The sequence below is a fragment of the Vombatus ursinus genome, unplaced genomic scaffold (genome assembly GCF_900497805.2).
Source record: "Vombatus ursinus unplaced genomic scaffold, bare-nosed wombat genome assembly UNPS02014781.1, whole genome shotgun sequence".
Taxonomy (NCBI): Eukaryota; Metazoa; Chordata; class Mammalia; order Diprotodontia; family Vombatidae; genus Vombatus; species Vombatus ursinus.
In genome coordinates, this window is record NW_020954559.1 from 15,494,600 (window position 1) to 15,509,101 (window position 14,502).

A 14,502-nucleotide genomic window follows, 5' to 3' on the forward strand; every position below is an offset into this window, starting at 1 on the left:
TTTATTCATTCCAAAGAGATTGATCTAACCACCCACACAAGAAAAAAACAAGTGGATGAAGAATGGATATTGTCCAGATTATATGGGTATGTAGTGGAATGGACCACCTATATAGCTGATCCGTGAGCAATAGTTTGGTTGGCTTAACTTCGAACTAGGTACATCAGTCCATAGTTAAGCTATTAAGGCTTCACATCGCACTGAGATTTCTGGGACACCCTGTATTGTAGACAGACATACACCAAGAACAGTCACAGTTAGACTAAGAAACATTTATTACTCTGCTGTCCCTTTTAGCTAATATTTTTTTCTTTTGAATAAGGTACAGCCATCAAGGTCGCAGGCTGCTCCTGTGCAGCAGGGAGCCTGTTTTCCCCCTATAATTTTCTGTGGCTTAGGCACCAAAGAAAGATATAAGGAAAGGCATAAGTGGAAAAGCTTAGTCTTAGACCCTTCTGGGTCAGGCAGAGTTGCAGGGTCTGATGAGATTACTAAAAAGGCAGGTGTAGCATCTCTCTTGCTCTTTTGAACATTCATTTTTTGGGGGGCATATGTTGTTTTTTTTCATTTTGAATGGTGTCCCTAATATGTGGCCTCAGTTCCATGAGAAAATATTACAAGCACATGATTGTGAGTGGTTCGGATAGAAGGGATTCAGGCTAGCCAATGCAAGTATCTAACAGCTTACTGGGACAGGGAGACAAGCTGACATTCATTTGACACCCCTACCAGGAATTAAGTTCAGTTTCTGTTGAAAGCAGCAAAATGAGGGAGCTGGAACAAGGTGAGATGATTCCCCTTTCCCAATGTGACTTTGAAAATGAGATTGCTGTGAGATCATGGTTTCAGGGACCCAGAAGGAGCACAAGTGCTCAAAGCATCGCAAGTCAGGCAGTTTATTACACACAGACATGCAAGGGTGATAATGATATCAACAATCATTTCCAAGTCATCCCCAGCCCTTCAGTCCCATAGACTTAAGCATGGGTGGATATAATAGGATGGGTACTCTGGTTGAGAGCACAGAACTCTGGTCTTTGCCCTTATGTCTGATTGTTATTACTGGACAGATTCATAGGGACCAAGTGGCAGGGAAACATCGGGGACAGTCAATTAGCAAGTGGCCTAAACTATGACCCTCTTCCCTCCTCCCTTCATCACAAGTGTATTAGGATTAGGAAAGTCTGCTAACATTCCATGCTTGGGTTAGATAAAGTTTGCTAAACTGATTACGTTCAGGTGAACCTTACATTTCTTGCCTAAATGAAGCTGACTAAACCAGTTATTGGGTACATAGGAACTTCCTGATACATAGGTGGGTTAATCAGTGGACAAACATGGGAGTCACTTTTGTTAGCAATAATAAATTGCTTGATAGGGCTTTTCTACAAATGCCTTGGGGTATATGTGGTTCACTATTCCCTGCAAGAGCAAAGAGGGTGGGGGAGTGTTGAAAATTCAGTCTTACTAGGAGTAGGTATGATCAACCACTTTGGAGCTTGTTGCCATTGGAAATATATAAATATATAAATAAAGTATATATTTATATATAAATAAAACAAAACATATAAATTCATTTTAGCCTGAATACAGATTGAGTGAGTTCTTTGGGGAATTGCTAAAGAGGGAAGAGATTGGAATACAATGGATGGAGCCGTGAGCCATAAGTTGTCAATTGTTACTGAAATATCCACACTTAAGGATGGGAATATAGAGTCCAGAAGTATTAGTGAAAATTGTAGTCTGAGCTTGTACAGTTGCTAGTGAGTTGATAACTAGACACTTGGATCCCTAGACACTTAAAAAGCCTATGAAGTTGAATTTACAGTTATCCCTTCCACATTTTGACTTTTCCCATTGCAGTTTCATTATATCACAGGTCAGCATAAGAAATTAAATGGGAATTTGGGTGGAGTTTTGCAGAAGCTGCAGACAACACACAAAGACCAATAGATGACACGGAAAAAGTTTAGAAACTCAGAAATGCATAAAATATATGCACGGTATTATATAATATCAACCCAAGTTTTACAATAAGGTACTATAAACACCTCATAAAAGAAAAAGAAAAAATTCAGACTTCTTCTCTGGGACAAAGAGAGGGCCAAAAAATTTTATGCAGATTTTCCAGATTGTGGAGGGTTATGGCGTTAAACTCTGTGATGTGGAAGGGATAACTGTACTTTCCTGCCCTGAGGTCTTCAGTTTACCTTGTTCATCATTCATACTTTTTACATTTATTCATATGTCTGGGACCTCAGATTTTTTTGTTGACTTTCTTCTTGGATATTGTCTCCTGCTTTACTGGTCCTTTCTCTTTATAATTTTCTTGCTTTGCTGTCCATATTATCCTCTGTGACATATGACTTAGCAGTTAGATGTATCTGCTCTTTCCCTCTCCTTTTTAAATTTAAAGAATTCTTGTTCTGATTTGGAAGAACAAAGGCAAATAAATATCTACTAGCTCTCTTTAGGTGGATTCAATCCCTAACCAAGAATCTATCCTTCCTCATATTGAAACATCCAGAAAAACTCGTGCCATTCTCTGCCATCATACCTTAATCAGTTTGCCAATTTGTCTTTCTCTTCTAAACAACCTAACTTCAAACAGCAGCAGCTATTAAAAAATATATACCAATTACAGGGAGAACCCTCAGTGTCCAAAGAATCAGAGAAACCAATGCAAACATTCTGTTCACCTCCATTATTGGTTATCTATTAGATAATCATCTATTAGGTTATCTATTGGGTTATCATCACCCACCCCTGGCTCCATTTTGACTACTAATTTCTATCCATTTCTCGTGGGCCAGTCTGCTCACATGCCTTCCTCTTTGTAGCAACCTCACCTTTGCTTTAACCCTTCTGGTCTTGGGTCTGTTCTTTTTCCTCAGAACCAACCATTCTCCACAATTACTGTGTTGACATAAATGACATGGGGGAAGGGTGGTGTCCGACTGAGCCGGTGATGTCCATATCTCTCTCACCATTCCATCCTTATTAGTCATCTGAAGTGCATATCAACCTCACTTCTTGTGGCCTCCTGCTTTCTTCCCATCTTTCAAGATGACTAACATCTGGCAACATGTGCAATTCTGTTGATTCACCATTTCTATTCTAGGTTCTCTTACTCCATGCCACTGAGAGGGAATATACCTTGGACTTAATGATCATTCAATGAGATTCCACCTGAGATTAATTTCCAAGTCATATAACAGCTACTTCTCAGAGGCCTTAAGAGTAGTTCATGACCACCCCACCCCACATGTTGTGTAGAAAATCTTCATTGCAACAAGAATGAAGAACTAAAGCCTGTTTTCAGAAAGAATAAAACATTTGCTTTAATTGGCAAGTAAAATACATAGCAGATCATTAGTATTTTATAAACAGAATATTAAGTTATAAACCCATATTAAAAATTGCAGTTTAGTTGGCTGCCTAATTGCTGTGTGCCCCAAATTTGATTTTCTGCAACATTTTACTACCCACCCGCCACTATTTCTGTGATGACAAAGAACATAACCATTTTTCCCCACCTAGGTTAAGAGTCTGAGCTATAATATTTCCAAACAAGAACAGAGAGAAATTATGACGTAAACATCACCATACTATTAAAACAGAGCTTTGCAAAAACCAGCCAGCCACATAAGCACATTACAAACCCATTGAGGATACTGGCTTTTAAATGCTCTAGCAAACGGGCTTGATAGCAAGATGAAGAGGTTTTTACTTGCATGTTTTTTTTAAAAATTCTGGTCCAACTTGTTCCATCAACCCCCTCCCCCAAAGCATCTGTAGCTGCTGCCCTGTGAAAGCTGCCCAAAAAAACTGTGGCCAAGGCTCTGAAGAGGATTCAGGGTGACAAGGGCAAAACACCTTTCTTAGAAACCGACTGAACAAAGTTTTGGCAGTCCAAAGATCAAGTATTTTTCAATCATCAGATTTCTTCCCTTCCAACAACGTTTATTGGTATTAGTGAGATACACAGTTTATTTATCCCTCTTTACTGCCACACTCACAGTGGCTAGAGAGCTGGCCTTGGACTGAGGAAGACCAAGTTCAAGCCCTATTTCTGATGTGGGTTGGCTGTGTGACCTCGATTCTAAGGTCGCTTAACTCTATTTGTGCCTCAGGCAGCTCTCTAAGACTAAAATGTGGGAAAAAAAATGTGTTGATCTACATTGGTAGAGGAAATTCCTTTCCAGGAGGAATCATAGATCTGTTATTAAAAAAAAAAACAAAAAACCTGCCACACTGCAGCTCTCCATTGGCCATTTAATGATCATAGGCTCTAATGCTGTTACATTGAGTTTATTTTTTTTTAATCAAAGAGTTCATTTAAAAAACTGTCTTTAAAAACATTAATAAAAACAGCTTGAAAATGTATTTATCTTTTTTTTAAAATTCCTCCCAAGTCCCCAAAATAGTGCCAACAGTATGGAATCTGGTTTTAAATATCATTCAGTAGGGGGAAAAAATAGCTCTGTAGCTCTCATGGCAATTCCAGTTGACAGGCACTGGTCTACGCACACTGTCCTTGCCTGAAGTAGGCAGTGCACTTCAACCAAAAGCCACTAGCTGATGCCTCACACCTCGTGCAATGAGGTGATCTCTATCACTATTGTGGCAGACACAGTAAAAGACTTGGAGAGGATATTGGAGTTCCAAGTAACTTTCCATGCCCAGGACACTTGCTGGGATTTTTGAAGTTGACCCTGAACTCTCTTGGGCAAAAGGCTGCAGGCCCTGTTAGGTATCTGCAGAAGAAACTCTGTATCTCAAAAATACCAAAAGTACCATTTGGATCTGGATTTCTATGAAAGTTTGCATGTTATAGCCACAAAACTGATTAACTAGCTTTAAAAAAAAACCCACAAGAGACCCTTTTCTCTAGCCTGCCCCCTACACACTACACAATGACAGGCTATTTTAAAAAAAGAAAGGATCTTCTTAACTTCACTGAATGTGTTAAAAGCGGAGTGTTACAAAGCATTTCCTAAGAGACTACACAGGTGGGTGGAATACTGTACAGTAATGGGGAACAGCAAAACTGCACGTGAAACAAACAAACAAAAAAATGCACAGCTCTAAAAATACTGCTGCCTGTTAATCAAGTCCACACAACAGGCTTGGCTTCCCAAAGGCGGTGGACTGCTGGAGTGCTGTCAAGACGACGTCCACACGATCTTGATCATTGAACTGATCTCTAGATTCCCAAGGGACTGAGGCAAATTCAAACGATGACAATAAACATGCCAGGGAGGCAGAGTTCGGTCACCTGGCAAATACCAGATGAATAAAGTGCATAGCAACTATCGTAACAGTTCTTGGAGAGAGGAAAAAACACGTTAAGTCTCAAAGTCCCATCAGCTTGGCTTGTTATCTACATGTTTTCCAACATGTGGATCTCTTTCCTTGTTTGCTTTCTCTTTTGTGGTTGGTTGGTTGGTTGTTTTCCTTTCCAAAGATCTTAGCTTCCCTCATCCAATCCTCTTGCTCCATCCTGGGTCATCCTTCCAATTCTAAATGGAATGCGCAGAAATCTCAGATTGCTGTCGAATGTAACTCTGGAAACTCTTGTCACCAATGGGGTGTTCTCTGTAATGAACACAGGGAGGAAAAAATAAGCCTTTTGTGTCTATCACTTGGGAAACAACCTGTACCATGGGATGCCCAATGATGCTTTCTGATAGGAAACTTGATATTTGCATTGAGTATTAACAATGGAGAACACAGATCTCTAGGTTTCCTCATCTATAAAATGAAGGAGTTGGACTCAGAGCTTAATGTACCTCTTCATATTGCAACAAGATGAAATTTACAGCGCTTGGGGTAAAAAGCTCAAGAACAAGGTGGGGTAACATAGAATAAAAGCAATTGGTGTGAAAACGACTTAGGGATTTTAGCTGACCACAAACTCAATCTAAATGAGGTTTCTGTTTTGTTTTGTTTTCTTAACGAATGTACTTTTTTTTGTTTGTTTTTTGCTAGGCAGTGGGGTTAAGTGACTTGCCCAGGGTCACACAGCTAGTAGGTGTCAAGTGTCTGGGGCTGAATTTGAACTCAGGTCCTCCGGACTCCAGGGCCACTGCTCTATCCACTGCACCACCTAGCTGCTCCATAAATCAATCTCAATAGAACAATCTTAAGATGGATGAAGCTAAGAAGATACAGGCTTAAGTCCTTCTCCCTGACATATATCCTAGCTGTGTAACCATGTACCAGTAACTTAAGTGCTCAGAGCTAAGCTATAGATGAGTTGTTTAATCTGCACCAATGGAGGGCAGTTTCCATACTGGGAATTCCCTCATACCAATGAAATCCTAGGTAGGGACCAAAATAAAATTCTGTCTTGTGCACCAACATCCAGATCCATTGTTCTTGAGCATTCTTCTCTACATCATTCAATCTGGTGCCCTCCAAGAAGACCTCATTCAAATTAACACTGATAGTCTCTTTTCCTGAGTCTCCACTAATAACATCTTGGGGTGATTTGGTCCCTCATCTACTGGGCCCCCTCAGATTGTTATTGGGAAAGGAAGTCACTGAGGATGGCAGACAGAAAAAAATGAGTTCGGGGGCAAACCTGACTTCCGTCCAGACTCATATGGAAGGTTTCTGTTAAATTGCGAGATGTAACTTTTGTTTGTCCAGTCATTTTTCAGTCATGTCTGACTTTTTTTTTTTTTTTTGGTGAGGCAATCAGGGTTAAGTGACTTGCCCAGGATCACACAGCTAGTAAGTGTCAAGTGTCTAAGATCGGATTTGGACTCAGGTCCTCCTGACTCCAAGGCCGGAGCTCTATCCACTGTGCCACCTAGCCACCCCAATGTCTGACTCCTTAGCAAAGATACTGGAGTAGTTTGCCATTTCCTTCTCTAGCTCATTATACAGATGAGGAACTGAGGCAAACCGGGTTACGTGACTTGCCCAAGGCTGGATCTGAACTCGGAAAGATGAGTCTTGCTGACTTCAGGTCTGGCACTCTACCCACTGAGCCACCTGGCTGCCCTGAGATGTAACTATCTCCTAGAATTTCTCCTCTCTTACAATCCCTGTCAAAATTGTATCATCCAAGAGAAAGACACTGAATTAATGGTGCAGAGGGAATGGTCATCATCTTCTACTCACTGGCTCCCGTATTTTGTCTTCTTGAATTTGTCCCTTTTGTATTGGGCGTGCTCCTGTTCTAAAGCTCCGACGCCTGCTATGATTTGCTTTAGTGTTTTATAAGTCTCCTGAGGGTCGTCAATGATGAATGTTGAATACTCTTCCTGCTCAGGTCCATCATAGACAGATTTACTGCCGCAAGCCTCTGCAGAAAATGGAAAAAAGAGGAGAGACAAGAAAGTTTGGTTAAACAAGGGAAGAAAACCATCCAGGAGTCTAGGCCACTGGAATGGGAGAGTGAGCGAGAAAGAAAGCCCACCCATCACAGGAGTCCCAACCCTGAGATCCCAGGGCTGTTTCTAGGATTACAGCTAGGTGACATCCCAGACCTTAGCATACTGATTGACACATAGTAAGCATTTAACAAATTAGTTTTCATTCACTCATTTCATTTATCCAGGTGTTTTGTTGTTGGTTTTTGTTTTTTTTGGTTAAGCATTGTAGAGAGTTAGAAATTCATAATCTGGAGTTCATAATTTCCCAAGGAAATGCCTTCCAGAAGAATGAATTGGTCATTAATGCATAAGTATCAAGCAGAAACAAATAAGCTTTTTCACAACTCACTAAATTCTGACAGGTTAATACACTGCCCTAGGAAAATCCAGATATAGGTGGGATATGGCAAAGATGGCTATCTGAATGGGAGACAGATTACACAACTCCCACATTACTCCAGCAAAACTCTTGCATTTGCAGCAGACTGAATATTAACTAAGAAATCTAGTGAGAAACTATAGATATTTAAAACGCAAAGAGATACCAGACAGAAGTTCATAAGGAAAAACAAAGGCAGGATAATTTTGAAAGTAACATGTAGAATTTATTATATACTTAAAAAAAGGCAAGTAGTGTGAAATGGTGATTCATGGTTTCACATTAAGTTCTCTTTAAATGTTCTATTGTGTGTATAGATATGTTCTTTCTTAGGTGTGTAAGTTATTTTTTTTTTTTTGGTGAGGCAATTGGAGTTAAGTGACTTGCCCTCAAAAATTTTTGAGGAAGAGGAAGAGGAGGAAGAGAAGGAGGAGGAGGGAGAGGAGGAGGAGGAGGGAGAGGAAGAGGAAGAAGAAGAGCAACTGGAAATTCAAGAAAGCCAACACCAAATCTACACATATGGTAGAATATTGGTTCATAGGATTTGCAATTGGAAGGGTTTTAGAGATCATTTATGCCAACTTCCTCGTTTTTCAGGTAAGAAAACAGGCAAGTGAAGCAACTTGTCCAAGGTCACACAGATACCAAAGAACAGATTTGAGCTTCAAATTCTCGCAGTCTTCCAATTCCTAAGCCAGTACTCTTCATTTGAAGAGCTTGATACTACAAGTGGGAAATTTAGGTGAGTGAAAAAAATAAAACAAAGAAGGCTCACAGAGAATCATTTATCTACCACTTCCCCTTACAGAACCAGTTTTTTTCTTAGTCACTCCACAATTCACTCCCTTCACAACCTTCCCTGATTTCTCATCTATCAAGGCAAAACCAAGAGAGGTAGTCATAAATTTGCTCTTGGAAACTGTGTTGATCCTTCATTAGTCTCAGTGAACTCATGAAAAGTGGCCATGATGAATGTGACCTCACAAAGAATCAGGACACATATTTAACATATTTCTGCTAAGAAGCCTACAATACTCTTGACACCTTTCTGTTACTCTTCAACAGAAAGGGAAATTATATAGGTGCTTACTGGGAGAAGAAAAAAAAAGTTTAAAATCTGTACCGGTAAAGATAAAAGCCATAGTCAGACATATATGAAACAAGGTTTTTTTTTATTAGAAAGGAACTTTTAAAGATTTTAACATTAAAAAGTCTCAAATGGAAATATAGCTTAAAAGAAAGGAGAAATAAAAAAAAATCCAACCACTCATGTGCCTTTGATTAATCTCAATAAGGAAGAACAGGGAAAGGCTCTAAAGAGACCAACTGTGACTACAGATCAGTCATCTAGGTTTGAAACCCAGGTGTCACCCCAGACTCCTCCTACTTTCTCATCCCCAATATCCAATTAGTTGCCAAATCCTGTCATTTCCACCTTTAAAACATCTCTCATTAATGGCCCCTTTTCTCTTCTGACACTCTTAATCACCCTGGTCTAGAGCCTTGTCACTTCATGCCTGGACTACTGCAATAGTCTGCTGGTTATCTTCTTTATTTCAAGTCTCTCTCCACTCTGGTCCACCCTCCACTCAGCTGTCAAAAAGATTTTAAAGCACAGGTCATACCATGTCATCTTCCTAGTCAATATATTCCATTGGGTCCCTATGTCCTTCAGGATCAAATGCAAAATCCTCTGTTTGACTTTTAAAACTCTTCATAACTTTTTCCCTTCCTCCCTTTTCCAGTCTTCTCACACTTCACTCACCCTCACCTACTCTGCAATCCAGTAACACTGGCCTCCTTGCATTCCTCACAGAAGACACCCTATCTCCTAAACTTGGGACATTTTCATTAGCTGCTCCCCTTGCCTGAAATACCCTGTCTCATTTTTACCTCCTAGTTTCTTTCAAGTTTTAGCTAAAGTCCTACTTTCTGCAAGAAGCTTTTCCCAGACACTAATGCATTGTTGGTGGAGTTGTGGATTGATCCAACCATCCTGAAGAGCAATTTGGAACTATGCCCAAAGAGCAATTTAACTGTGCATACCTTTGATCCAGCACTGCTAGGCCTATATCCCAAAGACATCCAAAAAGGGGAAAATGACTTTGTACAAAAATATTTACAGCAGCTTTTTGTGGTGGCTGAGAATTAGAAATCAAAGGGATGCCCATCAATTGGACAATGGTTAAATAAGTCATGGTATGTGATTGTAATGGAATATTATTGTGCTATAAGAAATGACAAGCTGGATGATTTCAGAAAAATATGGAAAGATTTACATGAACTGATGCAAAGTAAAGTGAGCAGAACTAAGTGAATGATGTACACAGTAACAGCAATATTATACAATGAAGAACTCTGAATGATTTAGCTATTCTCAGCAATACAATGATCCAAGATAATCCCGAAGGACTGAGGATGAAGCATACCACTGCCTCCAGAGAAAGAACTGATATTGTTTGAAAACAGACTGAAGTATGCTATTTTCCCCTTTTTTCTTTAATTTTTTTAAATTCGAGTCTTGACTAATATGGAAATGCTTTACATGGTTGCAAATGTATAATCTATATCTGATTGCTTATCAACTCAAGGAATGGAGAGGGGAGGAAAGGTGGGAGAAATATAATTTGGAATTCAAAACTTTTAAAAAAAAGTTAAAAATTTGTTTTGACGTAATTGGGGAAAAACAAATTATATTATATATATATATATATATATATAATATATATATTGAAAAGAAGCCTTTCCCAGTCCACTTTAATCTTACTGCCTTCCCTCTGAGATTATCTATAATTTATTTGACATAATTTCATGTGCACAATTGTTTACACACTGTATTTCCTATCAGGCTGTGAGCTTCTTGATAGTGGGGACAGTTTTTATCTTTCTTTGTATCTCAGTGGTTAGCACAATGCTTGGCACATAGCAGGTGCTTAATAAATGCTTATTGATTTGACCTATTGACAAAAACCAGGTAACTCAGGTTTTAAAAGAATACATATGCAACCTTGAAGAAGCAGCACCTAAAACAAATACAAAATACACAAACCCAGAAGAATGGTGTCAGGAATGAATAAGCTCAGCTTGAACTTAGACTTGCAAAAAATCTTTCATCCCTACCAAAAAAAAAATGGTAGGGGTGTGTGTGTGGGGTGGTGGTGGTGGTATGCATGTGCATGCACATACATACTTAAAGCTTATATATACTAGAATTTACAACTAGAAGGGATCATAGAGAATATTGAATCCAACTCCTCTATTATACAAATGAGAGGCAGGAGGTTGTGACTTGCCCCAAGTCAAAACTTGTAACAGCCAGAATCCAACCTTCTGACTCCAAATCCAGTGATCTTTCCAATGCACCACAACTGTTCTTGTTTGGAGTAAGCCAGTGAACAAGGAAATGATAGGAACCATTGTGTGAGGAAGACAGTATAGTGCTAACTGATGCCAGAAGGCAAGATTACTCAACAATTATTTCCTTTCTGTGTTTCCACTAAGGAGAATGAACTTCAAACTGGAAAGGACAGGATAAACACTCTTAAGAGGTAGCTGAAGCTCAGGATAGAATATAAGATAGGAAAAGGATCAGTCGGCTTAGTAGATGGAGTGTTGGACTTATCAAGAAGGCCTGAATTTAATTTTTTTTTTAAAAAGGCCTGAATTTGAATCCTGCCTCAGATACTTGCTAGCTGTGTGACCCTGGGCAAGTCATTTAATCCTGTTTGCATCAGTTTCCTCATCTGTCAAATGAGCTAGAAAAAGAAATGGCAAACCATTCCAGTATCTTTGCCAAGAAAACCCCAATGGGGTCATAAAGAGTCAGACACGAACGAAAAGACTGAACAACAACAACAACAACAATACAGCAAAACAGTGAAGTGGTCACTGGAAAACAGGTCTCCTGATTCCTAGCCCTGCAGTGTCTCTATTCCATGACACTTTCACTGATATGGAAAACCGGAGTGGTGACAGAAGATTGGAGATGAACAAAAATTGTCCTGATTTTTAGAAAAAGAAAAAAAAGGAGACCCCAAAAGTATAAATCACAAACCTGATGGCGCTCTCTATCAAAATTCTATAATACATTATTAGATGAGATTATAATAAGCTTAGAAAAGGAAGAGGTAATTGTTACCTATTGTGTAGGTTCACTAGGAACAGAACTAGCCAGATAGGCCTCCCTTTTCAGTACGTTTATGAGGCTAGTGGATTAGAGGGCTGCTGACATAGCATTTCTGGATTTCTGTAAAGTTTTTGATAAATTTTCTCTAATATTACTGTGGACAAAGAGATACAAAAGTGGTAGATTAAAGCGTTGTTGGGTAGACCTAAAATTTGTTAGGTTATTTGTTGATTGAGCAATTCTACCTAAAGATAGTTGATTAATAAGGGGAAGTCAACCTGGAAAAAGAATTCTAATGAGATGCTGCAGGCCTCAGTCCTAGGCCATGTTTTGCTTAACAATTTTTCACGAACAACTTGGACAGATAAGAGATAGCATGCTTCGGAAGTTTACAGCTGACACAAAGCTCTGATTGAAATGATGGAATCAGGATTCAGAAAGACCTTGAGATGAGCTGGCCAAAACCTACAAGATGAAACTTCACAACAATAAATACAGTTCCAAAGAAAATCAGTCACAAAAGTACCAAATGGGACAGACCCGGCTTAACAGTGAGCTGAGAAGTGACTTGCAGGGCCATTTTCAAACTGCCGTGTCCCTGAGCTCCTGCTCTACCTCTGATCTGGAATTCAAGTCCCCTCACTGGGACTCTGAGCTTCTGATTGGTGACCAGGGAGCACTCATCATTTCTAGCCCAGACCCTGACTCACCACAGTCTTCAAAGCTATCTCCACGCCATGGCACCATGTATGTACCCTTCCTTCTCTACTCCTTGCCTTCCAATTCTGTTCTGAGTACGGTAATCACATTATCACATCCACCTCTAGAAAAGACATGTCAAACAATTTCCTGATGACTAATCACCATTCCTGTGACTTCACTGTCCAAAACACTTCTCCTTGCCCAAATGTCCCCTACATGACTTGTCTTCCTTTTTTAGAAAGTAAGCACCCTGAGGCTAGGTACTGTCTAGTTGGCTTGTATTTGTATCTCTAACACTTACTCTCCCAGAGTGCCTGGCACATAGTAAGTACTTAATAAATGCCTCTTAAACTTTTTTTTTTTTCCAAAAAGACACGCATTTTAGCTGATCACAAACTCAAAATAACCCTTCAATGTAATGTAGCTAACAAAAGAACTAATGGAATCATAGGGTGCATTAACAGAACTATCTATTGATCAAAGGAAATAACAATTTTGCTATATTCTGCAATGGTCAATCCATATCAGGAATATGATGCCCAGTTATGCTTGCCACACTTTTACTCTTGCCTCACTTTAAGAGACACCCTGGCAAACTAAAACAAATCCATATGAACAGCAGTGGTGACGGGCCTGAAAATCATGTCATACGAAGAATAGTTGAAGAAACTGGGGGTGTTTAGCTCACAGAAGAAAAGACTTACAGCAGAAATTGACATGTCTAACATTTATGGAGTACTTAAGGATTCATAAATAACTATTACATATTCTTTTGATCTTCACAACAACCCTGGGAGAAAGGTTCTATCATTATCTCCATTTTACAGATGAGGAAACTGAGGCCGAGAGAGGTGAAATGATTCACAGCATCACATAGTTATTAAATGTCGATAATACATAGGCACAATCAATCCCCATTCTGTACCTCCAGTTGCCTACATTAGAAAATAGCCTTCAAATATTTAAAGAGACTTGGATAACAGGAATTTGGCTTATTCTATGTAGCTCTCTAGCGGAGAGCTAGGGCCAACAGGTGGAAACTATAAGGGAAATTTCTCAGTAAAAGCAAAGATTTTGTAACAATAAGACTGTCTAACTATGGAAGAAGCCAGAATGTGAGACACCCCACATGTTCTAAAAGAACCTGGATAGAAGGATACTATGATGGGATTCTTGTATCTGATGGAAAGCTGGATTAGAGGAAATATTCTTTTTTTTTTTTTTAAGGCAATTGGGGTTAAGTGACTTGCCTAAGGTCACACAGCTAGTGTCAAGTGTTTGTTCCGATACTGGATTTGAACTCAGGTCCTCCTGACTTCAGGGCCTGTGCTCTATCCACTGCGCCACCTAGCTGCCCCTAGAGGAAAGATTCTTAATAATAATACTAATAACTAGCATTTATGTAGATCCTAAGTACCTCCTATATGCCAGTGCTAAGTGCTTTACAGATATTATCTCACAAGAACCCTGGAAGGTAGGAAGCATTATTAACCTCCATTTTACAGTTGAGGATCCTGAGGCCAACAGAGGTTAAGTGACTCACCCAAGGTCACACAGCTGGTAAGGGTCTGAGGCCAAATTTGAACTCAGGTCTTCTTGACTCCAGGCCCAGAGCTCTATCCATCGAACCACTTAGCTTCCCATTGTACCACCTAGCTAGTAACTTTTTCTGTCTCTCAATACCCTTTGCCAGTCTGGTATAACCTGCTGAACTTTTCTCAGGATAATGGTTTTAAATGCATAAAATTAAATATGGAGGATTACAAAAGTAAACCAATTATACTGAAGTGCAATTAATAAAATATTTGTTTTTAAAGTTCACAGACTTCAGGTTAAGAACTCTGATCTCTTCCAAATGTAAAATTCTGCAATTCTAGGATTCTTTGTATTAAAACTCTTCTAAGGTCACT

The 14,502-nt window shown here is 39.4% G+C and overlaps 1 protein-coding gene across 2 annotated transcripts in view; it reads right to left on the reverse strand.

The window, feature by feature from the left end:
• Positions 1 to 3,315: 3,315 nt before the first annotated feature.
• Positions 3,316 to 14,502, reverse strand: part of LOC114046204 (ras GTPase-activating protein 3) — a 287,029-nt gene continuing 275,842 nt past the window's right edge. For both annotated transcript variants that reach the window (XM_027866455.1, XM_027866454.1), the window contains exons 23-24: positions 7,132 to 7,315; positions 3,316 to 5,598 (exon numbers count right to left, since the gene is read on the reverse strand). In XM_027866455.1, the coding sequence (XP_027722256.1) occupies positions 5,523 to 5,598; positions 7,132 to 7,315 (260 nt within the window). In that variant the 3' untranslated portion in view covers positions 3,316 to 5,522. The remainder of the gene's footprint in view (positions 5,599 to 7,131; positions 7,316 to 14,502) is intronic.